The 20,160-nt window shown below is 33.2% G+C and overlaps 1 protein-coding gene across 2 annotated transcripts; it reads left to right on the plus strand.

Annotated features, from left to right (window-relative positions):
• Positions 1-17,007: 17,007 nt before the first annotated feature.
• On the plus strand, positions 17,008-19,695 carry LOC122607445 (serine/threonine-protein kinase STY13-like). Of its 2 annotated transcripts, XM_043780418.1 has the most exons (8): positions 17,008-17,120; positions 17,202-17,356; positions 17,787-18,052; positions 18,174-18,295; positions 18,399-18,574; positions 18,679-18,853; positions 19,005-19,139; positions 19,243-19,695. In XM_043780418.1, exons 3-8 carry the CDS (start codon positions 17,788-17,790, stop codon positions 19,447-19,449), a joined length of 1,080 nt encoding a protein of 359 aa, XP_043636353.1. In that variant the 5' UTR covers positions 17,008-17,120; positions 17,202-17,356; position 17,787; the 3' UTR covers positions 19,450-19,695. The 2 variants fall into 2 exon arrangements, with proteins under 2 accessions (XP_043636353.1, XP_043636354.1); XM_043780419.1 differs by lacking the exons at positions 17,008-17,120; positions 17,202-17,356 and having other exon boundaries at positions 17,439-18,052.
• The last annotated feature ends 465 nt before the right edge of the window (positions 19,696-20,160 follow it).

The raw sequence follows: 20,160 nt of genomic DNA on the forward strand, positions 1-20,160 counted from the left end.
AACAATATGTAGTTAATTATTAGTGGTGATGGTTTTACTATTGTCATATCTGTCGTGGGTGCAAAGGAGTGAAAGGACTATTGAGATGGGGTTCTCGGTGGCGCAAGTAATGTTGGCTAAGCCCTAACATCCAATTTATTTCTAAGATTAAATCAAAACTATCCAACAAATTAAATGTTCTAGTTGAAATAAACATGTCTTAAAGTTAAAAAATAAAATAAAATTTAATTTTTAGCAGAAAAATCTTTGTGCATCATGATTATTTTCTTGTATCATCGTATATACTAATTTATAAATCTTTCGCCCAACAGATTTATTTTGATTCAATGGTCAAGAAGTTATCATATTTGTTAAGTTTTACTTTAATACTTGTTTAATAATAATCAATTAATCCAACAAAATATTCATAAATATATTATTTTTTTTGTATTTTGTTTTAGTTTAATTTTCACCAGCCATGCATGGTACGTCTTTGGTAAATTTTGATTGTGATTTTGTGTGTGTGTATTTGGTAACGAGTTGTTAGATCCCTTATCAATCAAACACTTCATAGTATGGATGAGCAAAAAAATCGTTGACTCGCGTCCGACCCGGAACTGGCCCGAACCGATCGGCCTGAAGCCCTAACGGGCCGGGTCACGGGTCAAGCTTTTGGTGGTTTCGCGGGTCACGGGTTGGACGGGTCGGGTCGGGCCGGGTCGGGTGAAGGCAAAAACCGAAAAAGTGTGAAGGAAAGCCTTAACCCGCTCGTGACCTGCCCAACTCGAACCGAACCGACCCATTTCTTCACGGGCCGGGTCACGGTTCACGTTTTCATGCTCTCGCGGGTCGCGGGTGGGACCGGGTTTTTGCGGGTCGGGCTGGGTTTTAACCCGTGCTCATCCCTACTTCATAGCCATGAGCTTTATTCAGAAAACACAAATATTCATACTCCGGTCGGTCGTAAGTTCTTAAAATGTTTACATTATAAGTATGTTATAATCGTATTTTTTTCTCAGTGAATATATTTTAAAAATAAATAAATATCCAAGTAAAAAATAAAATCGCAAGTATTGGAAGAGGCGAGTAAGCCCGAAACGACTTACATGTTCCTCTTTGTATTTTCTTGGGCCCATTATTTTTTCAGGCCCGGGCCAAAAGTGAGAAGGCCCCCTACGGCCTTACCCGGTTACCCCTAGTCCAGTAGTCCCCGCAAAATGCAAATTATAGTGCCCTGGTAAATTTCAAATTTTGGCAATGTCCTTCATTCTTTTGCCAAGATACATAGTTACAACTAGCTTAGGTGCATGTTAAATCCGATTAATGAAATTTGGAAATGAAAGAAAGGATAAATAGTGTCTAGTGACACAATGGTACTCCTAAATAAGTCCAAATAACTTTGTAAACTTGTAGTACTTAAAAGGATAATGTATATATAGGGTTAATTTTCAAGGAGACAATTAACTTATTTTTTCCGTAAGATATTTTTTTCTTTATTTATTAAAAAACAAGTAATTTAAATTATTCTCAAGAAAAGAAATATTCATTTTCGATCAAACTGAAGGCCCGTTTATTTGTTTAGTTATAACTATTGAATGTATTACTAAATGGATAAATAATTTATTTATGTCAACCTCATATAAACGAAAAATAAAAAAGTTACAATATGATAGTAGACAAAAGGGCAACAAGTTGTGTCTCCAACCCTTTCTGAATTTTTGTATAATTTAAGTAATAAATAAATAGGTGATTGATAATTTATTTAATATATTACACAAGAAAAAAAATATATAAAACTTGACTTAATGTATTAAATTCTTAAATAGTAAATATGTTAATACAATTAGACTTTTGTAAATTACTTAATAAGAAAACACCTAACAGTAATATCTTCATTAGGAATTTATTATCTCAAAACTTTACTTAATGACATCATAAGATAAAGTAAAACATTCATACAGACTACATTTGATGTTACGGTTGGGGTTCGTATTATAAACATGTAACATTTACGTTTTAAAAAAAGTTAAAAGAAAGGAAAAAGATAAAGTTAACTTTTTATTATATAAAAGTCACATGAAAAGGCCCATGACAATGGCATGCATGTAAAAGGGCCCATTTCAAACGGATGATTTATATCATCCTGTTAAGTGATTTAGACCAAGTGAAATGTACAAAACGATATATGGGTTACTGGATACAAATAATCAAAACCATGCCTAAAGATACAGATCAAATTGTTTGACTCGAAGAAATTGAAATAGTGAGTATCATTAGTTATGCGAGTAATTCGAATACAATTATTAGTCTAATTACATACAGTTTTTTTTTTTGAAGGAACAAACATGTATAACACAGGTTCATAATCATGTTGACAAAAAATCCGAATACAATTATTAGTCTAATTAATATAGGTACTAATCTCGCTTGATAAGTTTATTCATGGATTAAATGTTCAGAACTAACAGGTACGCCTTTGACTTCATCATTTGCTTAATGGTTTACCCAATGTTTCATAACCCGGGTCAACTGGGCCAATTGAATAGCAAATTCCCGGATTTTAAAACATTGGTTCACACTCGTTGCTAGAAATTCAGCCTATAGCGTCTTGAAGTTCGACCTTTTGTTGCCAAAGCCATAAAACCCCAAATACATCATCGACTACTTCAAACCAAGACAAAAGGACGGTTGGATATTAGTCATCCGGGTCAACTTTCGGTCAAATTAATACTAATAAGCGTGGATTGTGTGGTTTATCTGCCTCTGATCACAATATATAGTGGTCAGGCGTCACGGCTTAGAAAGGAACACCAATAAAGAGGAAAATGTGTTTCATATAAGTCGGCTTTAAACACTTGCACTGCTTGGTTGTTAGTGTGGCTATTGGCAGAAATTATAGCAAGTCAGACAATGTTATTGGGAACTTTGTCACTCTCCAAACAATCGCTTTCCCTCAGGTGATTCCCTCGATATCAAAGTCGTTCAAACATCAGTTAAGTAGGCTGGAGAAGTTTCGTACGAGAAATGAACATCTTCTTATGACGGCAATTCTGTCATCGATTACACTGCAGAAGTGTAACTTGTATATGGTATAACTAACATCAAGAATGTAGAAAATGCATTAAGCGTATAGCAGTATAGGAAATTAATAAGAGATTTACATACTTACTGATATCTAGCTTGCTGATCTTCTTGCTAGTTCTGAACATAATTGACCATCAAAAGATTGTTTAATTATTTCGAGTATAGAAACTCACTGGCCTACTTAGGTTATGTACGACGACTTCAACACGAGGAACACACCTGAAAGAAAGCGATTGTTTGATGATCAAGAAAGCCCCCAATATTATCACCTGGATTGTTATAATCGCAGCCAAAAGTGCCATCACAAGCACCGCGAGTACAAGGCATTTAAACCTGAAACATGTCAACCTCATCATAATGGTGTTTTCTTTATTAGCCATGACTCTTGCCCACTATACATTATAGTCAGGACGGCTCACATGCTTATTTGCATAGATTTAACCGTGAAAAGCCCAAGATCAGCAACCATTGCCTCACATCCTAGTACAATAAAAAGGAATTTCAAAATCGTCTCAAACAGAATTTAATAAGAAATTAGCTTAGCATGCTTGGAAGCTAAGTACCTATATGTATGGCAAGGATGATTCAACGAAGTGAAACCTAGGCCTAGACGTCCTTTTCTTTCATTTGAAGTAATCATTGGTGTATTTAACGTTTTTATGGCTTTTGCAACCCAAAGGTAGATCCTTAATCAACCCATTTTGCAGTAGCTAAGAACTAATTATATCTTCTTTTAGTAAGGCTTGTCCTTATTTATAGGGATATATGGCATAATCAATCACTATTTCATTTGTAACAGTTCACAAATATTAGGCCACCCATGAATCAATTCTGAGCCACCTAAATTTCTTTTTCACACATAAGCCCTGTTTTCATATGTATAAAAAGTTAAAAACATAGTTCCATGGTTTAGGCCATTGAGTTGACGAAAGTTCATAACATGGTGTTTAGCTAATACGAGTAATTCATATTAATTAAGCTTGAGAGTTGAGACTGCTGGTATTATGACCACGATTTATATAATATAATCCTTAATAAAGCCTTTCAGTCGACAGTGGTCAATCATCAAACGTATAACTTCCATTGTAACTCATCATATACGCAAGTTACTGTCTCAAAATTCGATCCTTTTTATTTGTTACGTCTATTTCTAGCCCAACTCGTACAAAGCCCAGTAAATAAGCTTAATGTTGTTCCATTCTAAAACCACAAGAAACAGGAAGAGGAGCCCATTGGACAAATTGGTGTCTCCTCTTCGACCATAGTGTGTCAAAGACTTATCATGGACACTATGGTCGAAGATGAAAAGGTATGGATGGTCCTATCAGTTGTGGACACTGGATTTTTTTGGACAGTAGAATACATTATCTTTTTGGACAATAACTTTGTAAAAGGTTATATTTGTACCTCAGCACAATAGTATCAAAATTCAATTCAATCTTAAGCGAATTGTACACATTTTCATGATCCCACATAAGGTTTTAAGTTAAAAGAAATAACATAACTACACATCTTACCATATATTAGAGTGTTTGATACAAATTTAAATACAATACCGTCTTGCATAGAGTGATATATAGTTATAATACTCGTACGATGTACGATAGCTATATAGATTGTATCATAAAGAAATTCGAATATACCTCATACATGATACGTGAGTATGAATTAAATTGTGGTTAAAGTAAAGCGATGATCAAAGCTACATGATAATAAACAGTAATGATAAATATAATATATGTTTAGTTAGAGTTTTGGATTTACCTTAAATTTTTATAATCACATCAAAATCGTAATTTGTAAGCATAGTGGATAATGGCAAATAACCTTTTGATTTCAGATCATAAACTCAAATTTTTGAATTTTCATGTTAATAACTTATTATAATTCATATAAGTAATAGGAGTTGAAGAATTAAGGGGGAAAAAATGACAATTTATTAATGACAAAACGATCAATCAAATAAGATTATAATATTTTTCTATATTAATAAGCCAATAGTTAAAGTTTAATTGTAAGTATACTAAGGAAATTGAATCTATATACAATTAAAAAAAGTTAATTTAGTATAATAAATTAATTAAAATGACACGTGTCGATCAAGGATTACGCCACATGTCGTTTCAAGAACATCTTAATCCTGTTTTATTTTATTAGTAGATCTAAAGAAAGATTAGTATTATCAAATATTCAATAGTCTCTTTTATTTTCCGGATGTAGTTTTTGGGGGTTTAGTTTAGATTTGAGTTAAATGCAAAAATGATCCATGTGGTTTTTAAACTTTTGCATTGATGGACCCTTCTTAAAATCTTAAGCAAAGATAATAACCGAAACTATGTTTTAACTGCAATCTTGGTCCAATTTAACTATGTCATGTGCCCTCGCATGGGTGTAAAGATATATAATCCGTCTAATTTTTTTAAATTATAATAAACAAAAAACCCCACCTTGCTTGTCGAAATCGGTGGAGCCTCAAGCTGGCATTGTACCCTATCATGCGACGGAGCAAGATCAGTTGCTTTGATTGGAAACTTTACTACATTGGCTAACTTAATCTCTCTATTCCCATGAAATTTAAACAAGATGCCCTTCATTGGCACTCTATACAAACACATAAATAACGGGTTCTGCCTTTAATCATGGATGAGGTATAAAGTTCCACCAAATAACACTCTGTAATTTACCATATACTAATAATATAACATGTACAAACTTTTGCAAAGTTGAAGATGAAAATTCAAAAATATAGTTACAAAATAAAAATACAATGAAAAAAAATCTCATATTCTATGCATTAGTTTTCAACATGTTAAGAAGTTCTAAAAAATACCATGATAGTTTCAGGAATCAAACCTTTGGTTCCACAGATGCAGGGAACACCCGCTTACCAACTAAGCTGCTACACTTAAAAGGCTCTTTTTCCATACAACTTAGTTGCTACACTTGCTTACCAACTAAACTTCTACACTTTTGAGCTTTATTTATAGTTTGGTTGTTAAGTTGGTGTTCCTCAAATATGTAAACCCAAATTCGCCTTCTGGAACCAAAATGGTATTTTTGGAGATCTTTCAGTATGCAGAAAAACAACGCATAAAATATAAGATTTTCTATGTTATTTTTATTTTGGTTCTATATTTTTGAATTCTCTTTTCAACTTTGCAAAAGTTTGTACATGTAATATTATTAGTATGTTAATTACAAAGTGTTTTAGTGAAACTTTGTACCTCGTGACTAAAGCCGGAACCCTTTTTTTTATGTGTTTGTATAGAGCGTAGCTAAAGGCATTTTGTGCAAATCTCTTGAAAATAAAGAAATTAGGTTAGCCAATCTGGTAAAGTGTCTAATCAAAGCAGATCTAACCCATCACATGATAGCGTACAATACCAGCTTGAGGCTCAACCGATACCAGCTTGAGGCTCAACCGATTCCGCCACGCGATGGGTGAGTTTTTCTTATAACAAATAAGACGAATTATATATGTTTACAACTACTAACTGTTTTTTCTGTATATCTAAAAGAATGTTATTTTGAAGAAGACATCCACAACGCAAATATTGTAAGTGACAACCTTCACATCCTATAACGGTTCACATGGGGTTATCAGAGGGTATTATCAGTAGGTGTTATCAGTATGTGCAATGTGCATGTGTATATTGTTTAGATTTGTTGTAAATAAGTATTATGAAATACAAACTATTACTTTTTATGGGAAAAAAAAAACTGGATAAGAATAAATTGTTTTTAAAATGTATAACAATAATATAAGTTTTTCCAGATTAAACAAATTCCATATCATATTCCCAAAACCGAAACAAAAACTTAATATGATTAACTTAATATGATTCGGTCACAAACCAAACCAAAAACCATATTTAGAATCAATTTGTTTTAGTCTATTTTTTAAAAGGTTCTAATTTTTATTTAATCACAAAAAAGCCAAACCGCAAACACCACTAAATCAAATTACGAAACATGAACCCTATCCTCTCTATTACTGATGTTATTAATCTTCCGAGACGAAAAATGACTTTTGGTATAGACCACAAGGATGATTTATGTCGATAAATGATTTATGTAGATCACCTTATTAATTATATATATATTCCTAATAAATCTGGCCTAAAATCAAACACTGAGCTTATACTTTATGATTATGTGTGATCTTTGATCAAAATCATAAAAAATGTGTATACCCATAATATTGGAGTAGGAGAGAATAAATTTGAAGTCATGTGGAAATTATCTTGGTGTTATTAGAGTCGAAATATGTCGCACGATTCAAAATTTAATGCATCATAATAAACTATGTTATAAAATCCAGACTTTCAATACCTAACAATAAAAACTATACCATATTTTTTGTTAAAATACACAAATCTGTATAAACACACACAAACTAATAACCCTTAACAAATAAACTAATAAAAACCCAACTAAAATACAAAATATAAACAAACTACAAACCTTGAAATACCTCATTATTAGGTTGTAAAAAAATGTATTAAAAAAAGATTTGTTGATATGACATTGATTTTTAGTCAAGCAATTGAGAGTGCTATTATAAATTAAAAAAAAAAGTTATTAATAATGCATCACTACACCAGCATATAAAGCTTGAAAAACTTTTTACAAACATGACCATACAAAATCCTATCAACGCAGACCAAAAAAGAAGAGTTCATGTCATCCAATTACATTGAAGCACAACTTCATAGAAAAGAAGAAGACTTAAGCAGATAGGATTATTCACAAAGAATTTTTATATAAGCACAAATAAAATCATGGAAACCTTGTAAAAATTTACATCTCCATGAAGAACTTATGTGCTATAATAATAAAAAATAAATAATAGATTGTATTTTCATGTATTATTAATCAGATATTGCATATAAGAAAATGGGTCTTGAAAAGAAAATAATAATGCTAGGTATATTTTTTGTATGGCGGCCAGAGATTAGCAGTTATGTAGAGAAAGAGGATGGAGGTGTTTCTTAAAAGAAATAGAATGACCAAGGAGAGAAGGATATTTATGTAAGAAGCATTAACCCTAAAAGGCCAGGCCCATATTCTCCAAACCCATATTTCATTTTATTAATTGATACTCGTATCAATTTGCAACAAATAAAGGGTACCACTATAAAACCACAACGTGAACCATCACATTTTGAACAATATTTTTATATAAATTTCAAATAAATTTTTTTTTTAGAACATTCAATCGGTATACGATATCAAAGAATCCTCACCATATAAAGGTGAAACCTTATACGTACTCTAGACAACGAAATATTGACCAAACATCAGAAGGAAAAACACCAAGATTTTGACATCCCTAAAAATCAAACTCAAGACCTTAGGTAAACCGAGAATGCCTCTAACCAGAGCTAGAAATCACTAGCAAATCAATTGTTAATGTCTTTATTTGTTTCAATTTGATTAGTAACTTCATTCTTAGTCGCAAAAGTTACCTTTTATTTGGAAAAATATAATTTTCCCCGTTGTTTATTGCATGATATGCACTTCTAATTGATAGTTTTTTTTTTTTTTGAAAGGTGAATTTCGCTTGAAACTTCGTGTCGCGATTCGACAACGAGAGGTCTAGCATACGTTGTCTTAGCTGGGTCCGCGCTAACGAGCTCTCTCGAATTAGAAATGCCTATTTTAAATACCCAATGGGGTAAACCCCTACTAATCCGCCCGAAGGCACGACGATTAATAAGGGTAAACCCTGCCCTCTCAGACTTGAACCTGGTTATACCCAAGTCAAGCCCTCATAGAAGGATTACATATATCTCAAAGTTAGTGGAATGTAGATTCGAACATAAGACCAATAAGTCATTAGGAGAACTCGAAACCACTACACCAACTCATCATTAATTTTCTAATCGATAGTTATTAACTAAAAGAAATACAAACTTTAATAACTTTTTAGTATATCTGCATTTATCAACTATGATGAAGAATGCAAAGGCTCTAAAACATGATTAGATGATGATCTCTCGAAAATTTCAAATAATTCAAATAAAAGTGCAGGGACCGTAAATGTAACTCACTGAAAGTTACTTGACCTTGGACTGGGTATCAGTTTGGGCCACTTAATTAGACCAACGAAATTTTGAGCTGGAAGTTTATACTAAGGACGTATTATTTATACTCCAATTCAGACAAATGAGCTTACGTAATCAATCATTAAAATAAATAACTTGTAGTTATGAGAGTGACCCAACAATTGTTTATTATTAGCCTTGTGCCCGCGTGATGCGGCGGGACATAGGAAAAAAAAGTTGGAAGTAGTGGTATTGTGTTATTACTGGAATGTATGATTCAACTCAAATGTTTCTTAGTCCGGCTGAAAGTGTAAATCACAGTTGTTATTTTAGAGTGAACGTTTTTTATGTTGATTGATTATTAAATTTAACGCATGTGTGTTTTTTTGGTATACTATGTGAGCAACTTCAGAGAAGGGAAGGTTGTTTTTTTAAGGATATTTTTGGAATTTTAGGGAAAAAGTGTTAAATTGTAGTATAGATTAAAAGGGTAAATTAGAGATTTTAAAGGTAAAGTGTTAAAAATTTTTTTGGTAGTTTGTTTATATAAACGAGCATGGTACCCGCGCAATGCGGCGGTGTTAGCGGGGACAGCGGTTTTGTGGTGTCGGTGATGGTATTATTGGTGGTGGTGGCGGTGTCAAATCGTGTAGGATTGTAAGTTGATGTAAAGGTTATAGTGAAAATATTTTAAAAGATAAGGATTGAAGTGTAAATTAATTCATTAAAAGCATAAAATGTCTAAAGACAATTTCGGTAATTGAAAGACAGAACTTTCTAAAAATAAAAATAAGCTTTTGCTTTATAAAAAGGTAAAGATGTATGCATCTATATAGTTCCAACTCAATTTGTCTTTTTCAAAAAATTACAGTTTTTTATTACTTTGGTACCTCTTTTATGCTTTTAATTTTCATTTTTCAGAAAACCACTAAGTCAAATTAAAAGATGGTAATAGACTACTTTGATTACAGCCAATCTATTTACATAAAGTTAAAGGATTTTTATTTTTCTCATATCATTCTTTGGTGCCAAGGGACTATACCTTATACTATCGGAGTGCTAGGAAAAGGCTCTAAGCCCAATAGTTTTTCGGCATTTTGCTGGTTTTAATTTCTTATATAGTTGCACGAGTAAGTCTTTATAAATTTTATCGTCAGAAAGATCTCTTACAAGTTTGGAATTAATTATATTGACCGGTATCCCGTATTACTTTGAATCGTAACACCAAAATTTACACCATTTTTCAAAAAGAAAATCACAATACATCAGTCTACTCTATTTGTATGGTAGTTCCGCTAGGTCTTGATCTAGCTAGAGAGTGAGTTTTAACGTTTTCTCGCAATCTTTAATCATCTTATAGTGAAGGTAATTCAATTTTTTTCAGCAATTAATCTTTAATCATGCATCTAGAAGATTGGAAGTCCTCCCGTATGACTAATGTTTGTGTCCTTAATAATGTCTATTATGGCCTCTCGAGACACCTTGTGATCAAGCTCATAGTTGTGTTTCTCACGATAAACATAGTTCCAAGTGCACATAATGAACATTAGCACAACAACAAACGAAAATGGCAAGCATCGCTTAATCTCAGACGGAATTTGTAGAGAACTACTGCAGTTAAGTAGAGGTATTTTGTGGAGCTAACCGCAAGCACATATAATATCACCAAAAGTACTTTCGTCTTCCTTATGACAAGCATGATCACCACCATGAACCACGATGTTAACGTCTAGGCAAATATTACCACAATACCTAGCTTCAATGATTTCAGAAAATTAATTATATAGTAGCGAAAGTCCCAAAGCGGCATGGATGCTAGAGTTTAGCGGAAAGTTTAGCGGAAATATCTAAGGAATCGTGGTGCTTCAAGCCAGGGCGTTTCCTCTCTAGAAGTAGATCATTATTAGGTGTTCGAAATGAATTGGTTTGTTCGATGGTATCAACATCCTGATCGGCATTAACAACATTGGTGATTCTATTGCTGCCACCGGGGGTGGACACGTCGGAGTTTCGTTTGCTGCCAGCAGCTGGGGTATTCATGGTGTTGCGAAGGATTCGATTCCGGCTAGCTAGCTAGACAGGAAATACTAGGAGTATATGTAAGGTTTAAGGCTTTAACGGAATATAAATTTCAAATGTTTCAAATATATTTTACTTCTCTTCAAACACCGTCTTTGTCTTTCAAATAAAGTCGATCGATAGAAAAGTTATGTGTTTTTTTACTAGCGAGGTTTGCTCCTATTTATAAGAGTGAGTTTCTATATAATGCTTAATACATCATGTCGAATTAATTGTGTTTTTGTAGTATAATAATGAAAAAAAAATCATTAAACATTTTATTCATGACCCACGATCCCACGAATCAATTGTGAGCTACCTATAGGCTATAACGGACAACTAGTTGGTTGATGAGTTGAGGTGCATTTTCCATGTGAGTTTATGTAGGTTGCCAGTTATAGAAGAACGTACGTTGTTAAATGAACGAACATATAGTTGCAAGAAAATAAGTGACTATTTAGTTGACTCTTGAATACAATGAGTTAGGAGCAAGAGTGTAGTCGGCTAGTTTTATCGGCAAAAATCATCGGCAAGCATCGGCTAATCGCCTACACTATAGCATCTCCGTCGGCTTGTATCGGAAAGTTTAATCGGTTAGTATTGGTTATATATATCGGTTAATTTTGGCCGATCCTTGTGAACGTTGGGAGCGTATACTTTGTGACCATTTTTTTTTTTTTTTGGTTCTTGTGCTCGCCGGAAACCTAAAAAAATATTTGGGGGTTTTCGATTTTGAGGCTTGATCTACGTTTTTCTTGGCTTATATTGCCGGAATACGTGCTGATAAAACTTGTTGATGCTCCTAACGTGATATATCACCCTTTCCGGTGAGATCCAAAACCCCTTATTGGGGTTTCCGGTCGTCGCCGACAAAAAATGTTCACTTTTTACGGCCAAAACTTTGTTTGGCTTTGCAAGGGTGTAGTTGGCTATTTTTACTACTTGTTCCTTCAGTTTTCCGGCGATCCCTTTCTTGGGTTTTCCGGTGAGACTGCTGCTGCTGTTGCTACGGCGGCTTGTGGTTTTTCAGCGAGCCCTTTCTTGGGTTCTTGGTTTACTACTGCTGTTGTTGCTACGTATATTTATGTATATTTATATATTTACATTGCCGGATTTTTCCTTGGTAGTGTTACGGTAGTGTTGCCGGATTTTTCCTTGGTGGCATTGCCGGATTTTGTTCCATTAAAGCAATAGGTAGCCGGAAAAAGGTAGTTTTTAGCCGTTGATCATACCGTTGAACAGTTTTTTAGGTTGCCGGTAAAAATGGGCGATGATGATACAAATGTTCGTAAAAATGGGACTCGGATGATCCGGGGCGTATTTTGGTGGGGTAAACCCTTCGGGTTAGCAGCCATGGTGTCTCCGACTTTTGAAATTCCCAACCCCCAAATTCTAAGCCCAAGTTTCATTTTATAAAAAAAGGCCACTTTTTTTGTTTTCCGGCAAGTTTGATTCGAATTCCGGTTACCTTTGTTATGTTATCAAATTGATTAATTTGGCAAGATTTTTATCCTACACCATCACTTTTGGCTTGTTTTTTGCAACGACACGTGGCGTCTTGTGATTCGTCGATAATTTGTCGATTTAGCCAATTTGCCAATCTTTTAGTACTACACCCTTGCCCCTTAGAATGATACATCACATACGCATCAACAAACATCTACACAAACTTTGTGATTATTCAAACATTTAGGTTAATTACTCTATCTATATCTCTATCTCTATCTCTAATATATTATAAAACATTTGTTCTCTCTAATTTTTCAACTTTACACAAGTGAAAACCCCAAAATACTTTTATCACTTATTCATAATATCTTTAGAAGAAATCTCAACCACTTATTTTTTTTTCTCCCTCCTCAAATCTCAACCACTCATTTTTTTCCCTCCTCCATAAATTATTTTATTCTCCTAGTTCATTCAAAATCTTTTATCTCAAAAACCATATATCGATAAATTATAAAAATTATATGGATATTCTTAAAATTTCATGCTCTTTCATTAGAGATATCATTCGATATTTTTTCAACGAACTTTTAAATATGAAGGCGGAACCCGTACGGCTAAGGCATTTGGCTATCACACTCTATAACCTATCACTTCAATTCCTATGACTTATCATACTCTATGACCTATCACCGTCACCATCTCACCGCCGCAACGCGCGGATACTTTGTCTCGTTATATAAGGGATCAATAGATATTGGTTTTAAATAAAAGAAAGTGATTAGGCTACTATAATTGGCATCTTATACTTTTTTCGAGTATTACATATATTTTACTTCTCATGCTCATAACACAAAAAGTTAGTTATGATTGTTCCCCCTTATATTTCATTAGAATTCTTCCATTATTTTCACCCAACACGAATATTTGTTAAAACCCCCCACCATATATAGCTTTGATTAATGTAGAATTTGAAGTTGGCCAAATATGATTCTTCATTTTGAACACCCTAATTTGATGAACTTGGAGTTGCCTTTCATTGAAAATAAATATAAAAAAGAATTTCTCCTTTCTTTATTGCATTTCATGCACTTTTAATTAGTAGTAGTTAAAAAAAAAAAGAATACAAACTGTAATAACTTTTAAGATATTTGTTTTTATTTAACCACGATGAAGAAAGTAAAGGCGCTAAAACATGATTAGATGATGATCTAACCAAAATTGCAAATAAATCAGATAAAAGTGTGGGGACCACAAATGTAACTCATTGAAAGATAATGGACCATGAACTGGGCTTCAGCTTGGGCCAGTTGATTAACGAAATATGGGCTGGAGGCTTCTACTGTTGGAGTGCTAAGAATTCACTCTAAGCCCTAAAGATCTTGATCGAGACACGATACCTATGCTTTTTGATACGTTCTACAACTTATGTAATACGAGTAGTCGAGTATATGACACAATCAGTGCACACCAAAAGGCAAAAACTGAGAATAGATGAGGAAAATCGCTTTGTGAACACACGTTAAGCTAATAAAGTAATGGAATTTATATTCATTTGTATCAATTTTAATAATTTGCTTACACATAATACAAATAACTAAATTTCAACCCATAGATATCTAATACACATTAAGTTTAGAATATTTTAAAGTTAAGATGAATTATTAAATATATATATATATATATATATGAGAGATCAAATAAGAAGGTGTGTTAAGGAGAGAAGAGAGAGAAGGTCTTATGGGCCAATCAAAGTGTGAGACGTCGCCTCTAAAAAAAATGTGCGGTGGCATTTTTGTAAATAATTTGACTTCAAACCTAAGCTGACCCAATCCACCTCAAGCTGACCCAACCCAAGCTGACTCAGCCCAAGCTGACCCACCCCAAGCTGACCCAACCGAACCCCAAGCTGACCCAATCGAACCCCAAGCTGACCCAAACCCGTAATCTACATTTGTGTAGATTTAATCTACATTTGTGTAGATTATGTGTAAATTGTGTCAAGCTAACCCAACCCCAACCTGACCAGACCCCAAGCTGACCCAAACCTGACCCAAAACCCAGAACCCATAATCTACATTGTGTAGATTATGTGTAAATTGTGTCAAGCTAACCCAACCCTAAGCTGACCCAACCTGACCAGACACCAAGCTGACCCAAACCTGACCCAACCCAGAACCCAAGCTGACCCAAAACCCATAATCTACATTTGTGTAGATTATGTGTAAATTGTGTCAAGTTTACCCAACTTGAACAAACCCCAACCTGACCCAACCTGATCCAGACCCAAGCTGATCGGAACCCAGGCTGATCACTTCAGAAAAGTTTGATTTATTTACCAAAATGCCACCACGCATCTTTTTCATTTTGACACATGTCGCGTTCTAATTAGTTCATAGGACCTTCTCTCCTTAAGACATTTTCTTCCAGGATCTCTATTATATATATATATATATATCAAACTGTAATTGAAATGTAAAATACATTTGAAAAAACAAATTGTTAATTCAAATATAATTAATTTAAGTAAATCAAAGTAAAAGAATGTAACAGAAATATTGAAAACATATAAGACTAAAATTTCTAGATAAATTAGAAAAACAATCATCTTTGTGAGATTCTAACATCTTTGACAATTGTATTCTTTTTAAACGACGTGTTTCAAATAGCTCCAACTCACCATACCTATAAGGATGAATGTTACTTAGGGTATACTATATTGTTTTAATCGCTCATGTATTACCACATAGTAACTCTCAAAGAAAGATCCCACAAGCATATCAACCTTAAAATTCAAGGATTAAGATCCTTTAAGGTGCGTTTGGTTGTTGAAAACAACCTTATTCCCCATTTTTGTTTTTCAAAAAAACGTACAAAATAAAAAGCGCACTCTAATCATAGTTTTCTAAGAATATTTTTCAAGAAAATAGAATATAATGTTTTCCACTTTTCAATGAAAAATTTGAAAACATCTTTTCCTTGTTTTCTATTTTTCATTTTCCATTTCCTCCATCCTTTCCTCTCACATCTCTAATGTTTTCTAATTTTCTAATTAGAATGCGTTTTCAAAATTTTTATTTGTTTTTTAGAAAATAAAAACCTTTCTCATTTTCTAGAAAATTAAAAATTAAAAACCATAAAACATTTTCTTGTTCTTCAAAAGTTGGTTTTAACTTTACTAGTCTAGTTGAAGACATTTTGACACTTAGATTAAATTCAAGGGTTAAAATTCAAAAATCATTTTTGAATGATGACCCTTGATTTTTAATTCAATAGTCAAGATCATCAACTTTACTAGTAAAGTTGATTATAACTTTAGAGGATCTCAATCCAAAATCAATAGTAAAAGTCATCTTTGAATCATGACCACTAATTTTAATTCGAAAGTCAAGATTTATTCAACTTTAGTAGTAAAAGTGTTTCCAACTTTTAAGATATATACCTATCTAAAATGCAAACCTATTACCCATTGGTAAAAGGGATTAGTTTCGTGGAATGTAACTATCTTTGACCGAATGTCTATAGTAGGAAAAACTAAAGTTATGTGTATTGAATGTAAGCAACTTGAAAAAATGTTTATTGTATGTAATAAAACATACATGGCAACCATATACAGGTGCCACTTGTCAGATTGTAATTAGTTGAAACGAAATTTTTACATACAATAAACATTATTTCAAAGTTGTTTACATATAATACACACAGCTTTAGTTATTTCCTACTATAGACATTCGTTGAAAGTTTCTTACATTCGAGGGAACTAATCCCTTGGTAAAAAGTAAAAACCCATGCGCATTTACAACATTTTCTTAGATATATACATCAATTGTTTTACGGAATTACGGTAGTAGTGGTTGTTAGTAGATATTGAAACAAGGAAGGTATTCCATACAATTTGCCAAGAACCATATGGTAGTGACACTCGTTGATAGAAAAATAACCAAAAATAAATATTGTTATTATTTATTTACTTTCTACTGGTTAAAGTAAAAAAACTACGTGTATAATCCTTAACTGTAGTTATTTTATTTTATGTTTCGAATTTTACCAGTTATGTAAAATTTTCAAATAGATACACCCTGTAACTAATGTTTTTATAACCGGACTGGACCTCAAACCAGAATCTTTACTGGTCACTGGTTGGATCGATTGGATCGGTCGGACCGGATTAAAAACCGGATAATACATAATTACATATGTGTATATATATACGTATTGCATAAAAATTCAATAATACCAAAAAAATATTATACATATTTAATCCACTAACAAAGGTTATGTATAGCCATTAAAAAATCATTACCTGACATATGAATTACGGGATTAATAATTATTTGTTTAAAATCAAAGACTAGTCATCACACCACACGTGACATTGCAGGTTCTCTTATATTTATTTGCTTTGAATTCATTTCTCATCTTCCCATAAAACGCACACACACAAACTCATTGATTATGGCTGGCCTTCTTCATCGCCGGCGTTATTCATTGATGTTGATTTATTTTGTAAGTTTTGTTGTTGGTGATAATGATTGATTTTGTAAGTTTGTATGATTAATTAATCGATTTTGTAAGTTTTGATGTTAGTGATGATGATTGATGATTATTGCCGGTCCAATGGTTCTCCGGTGGACTGGTTCAATCGCCGGCTTTCCGGCTCAACCGCCGGTTCACTGCACGCCCGTTTAAACATCTGTGACCGGACCGTTCTTCTTGCCGGTCCCCGGCCCGACCGTAAGACAGTAAGTGTTTTACTTCAACTCAACTACTAATTTCTTGATTTTCTGGTATTCAATTATATATATTAGATTAAGAATCCTATCCGAATTATATATATTTACTTTTTATTGATATTAAAGTTAAAAATCTACGTGTATAATATTTTATTTTATGTTTCGAATTTTGCCGCTTATGTAAACTTTTCAGATAAATACCACAGTAGAGATTTACTCCTACTCAACTACTAATTTCTTGATTTTGTTGTATTCAATTATTTATATTTATATATAATATATATATATATTCGTTTAAGAATCCTACTCGAACTTGGTCGAGCTCAACTCTATATAATAAATCCCCCAAATCGTGTTGATTATTCTCTGTGCATTCATTATTTGTTCTAATTAATAATTACGGTAGTACTTTAAAAAGTTTTCTTGCCACTCTTTTAAGCATGGCTTCCGAGGGATCAAATTCTGGCAGTGTTGGTTCTTCGACTTCAAAGTCACAAGAATCGTTTGGAGGGGAGGATAAGATTGATTTAGAGAAGTTGATTATGGAGTTAGATAAACAGGTGCTTAAGTACTTTCCAAACAGAAGCGAATATAAGGAAGATTGGGAGATTGATTTGGAGAAATTGGAAATCAAAGATGTCATTGATCATGGTACTTATGGTACTCTTTACACGCATGGTGTTTATGATGGCCAAGACGTCGCAGGTACATACAATTTTTTTTACGTAAATATATCTTGTATAATGTTTTGTAATTAATTAGTTATGTTGGTTAGGTTTTATAGTACTGGATAGAGTAGACTTAAAAATATTGGTTAATTTTACAGTGAAGGTATTAGATTGGGGAGAGGATCAGATTGTGACAGTTGCGGAGGCTTTGGGTCTTCGTGCGTCGTTTTTGCAAGAAATCGTGATTTGGCACAAATTGAACCATCCTAATGTATCAAAGGTACGTACATCTTTTTGACATATATGTTTCATGTAACTTTAAGATTTTTCTCGTGTTTATTGCTTTATCCAATATTTAAATTGAGACCTTTTTGCAATTGTAGTTCATCGGGGCTTCATTGGGAATCTCAGATGTCACCAACACTCAATCTAGAGCGTGTTGTGTTGTGGTCGAATATCTTGAAGGCGCCAAGACACTCAAGAAATACTTGATAGAGAATTTCAAAAAGAAACTCCCTTTCAAGATCGTCGTCCAACTAGCTCTTGATCTCGCTAGAGGGTGTGTACTATTGAACCTTTTTTTAGCAATCTTTTATCATCTACTAGTGTAGGTAATTCAATTCTTTGCTAAAACAAGTACTCATTAATTGTTATATATGCCAGATTAAGCTACCTCCACTCTCAAAAGATTGTACACCGCGATATCAAAACAGAAAATATACTGTTGGATACGAATGGAACGCTTAAGATTGCCGATTTTGGAGTGTCACGTGTTGAAGCTGAAAATCCTACAGAGATGACCTTGACAACCGGAACTATTGGTTACATGGCACCGGAGGTATGTAAAATTGTAAATCAAGTAGAGTCTAACTTTTAATTATACCAAAAAAAAAAAGAAAAAAAAAATTCTACTTTATAATTTATTTCACTTTTTATCATATAAGTTTTGCATGTTCAAATACTAATCAGATATGTTTTTTATGTTTTAGGTAATTGAAGGAGACGCATATGACAGAAAATGCGACGTGTATAGTTTCGCCATATGTTTATGGGAAATCTATTGTTGCGACATGCCATATGCTGATTTTAAATCTGCCGAATTATCTTCTGCAGTGGTTAAACAGGTGACGTATACTCGATTAATTTTTGAAAATTCAAAGTTAAATAATTTATATATGTCAAAGTGATTCCTTATTCTTAACGGATTATGCATCTTTTTGGTTTCAGAATTCACGGCCAATCATTCCAAAGTGTTGTCCACGCCCTTTCTCAAGTATTTTAGAAAAATGTTGGGATGTAAATCCGGACAAGAGACCAGAGATGAATGAGGTGGTGACGTTGTTGGAAGCCATAGACACCAGCAAAGGAGGTGGAATGTTGCCGGAGGATCACACCTTCAGTTGTTTTTGCATCAGCCGCCCTCGTGGTCCTTGATCGATCTCTACCTTTCATCAAGTGCCAATTGCAGAACCGATTGTTTCACAATATATCTCTCCTTTATAGCAAACATTGTGGTAGTTATAGAATTATTATATCTATATATTAATATATAGATACTAGTTGAAGATTTAGGAACAATTAAGCATTTTGATGCTATAAGTTGTTGTTGGTCACAATAATTAATTTTACAAAAATAGGTGTTATCTTCTTGTTGTGGAAAGTGTATTGACTTGGTTTAAATATTATTGGAGTCTATTTCGCGACATTAATATTGATCTTTGATCTCGTTTCATGTACTAATTCTCTTGTTCGGTACCTTATTATTCATAACAGAAGTTCTTTGAAATAGAATGATTTTTGTAAAGGTTAAGATCAAATCGAAATTACTTTTCAATTCAATATTATACTTATAGCGAGTAATTAAAAAAATAATTGCTTCGTGGGTGTCGTGGTGTGATTTCAATATATGTATCAAACGAGTGAAACATATATGTACACTATGACAAGTGAGTCTTAAAGTTCGGTTTTATGGTGTGTGGCTATCAGGGCTAAGAAGTAAAGGGTTGAGCCAGAGGTTTTATGCGCTCTGCGAATCTCTTTTTGAATACCGTATCTAAGCATGACACTGTTTTTTTTCCAATCGAGCCTTTATTTAAAAAGTTTAAAGCTCCTAAAAGCCGCTTAAAAGATGTTTGCAAAACACAC

The sequence above is a fragment of the Erigeron canadensis genome, chromosome 7 (assembly GCF_010389155.1).
Source record: "Erigeron canadensis isolate Cc75 chromosome 7, C_canadensis_v1, whole genome shotgun sequence".
NCBI classification, from domain to species: domain Eukaryota; kingdom Viridiplantae; phylum Streptophyta; class Magnoliopsida; order Asterales; family Asteraceae; genus Erigeron; species Erigeron canadensis.

Excerpts from the sequence above, each read along its gene's own strand:
- LOC122607445 (XM_043780418.1), top strand. The coding sequence starts at position 17,788 with ATGGCTTCCGAGGGATCAAATTCTGGCAGTGTTGGTTCTTCGACTTCA. Across the intron at positions 18,053-18,173 it reads TGATGGCCAAGACGTCGCAG|TGAAGGTATTAGATTGGGGA; the intron begins GTACATACAATT and ends TTAATTTTACAG. Across the intron at positions 18,575-18,678 it reads GCTCTTGATCTCGCTAGAGG|ATTAAGCTACCTCCACTCTC; the intron begins GTGTGTACTATT and ends TATATATGCCAG.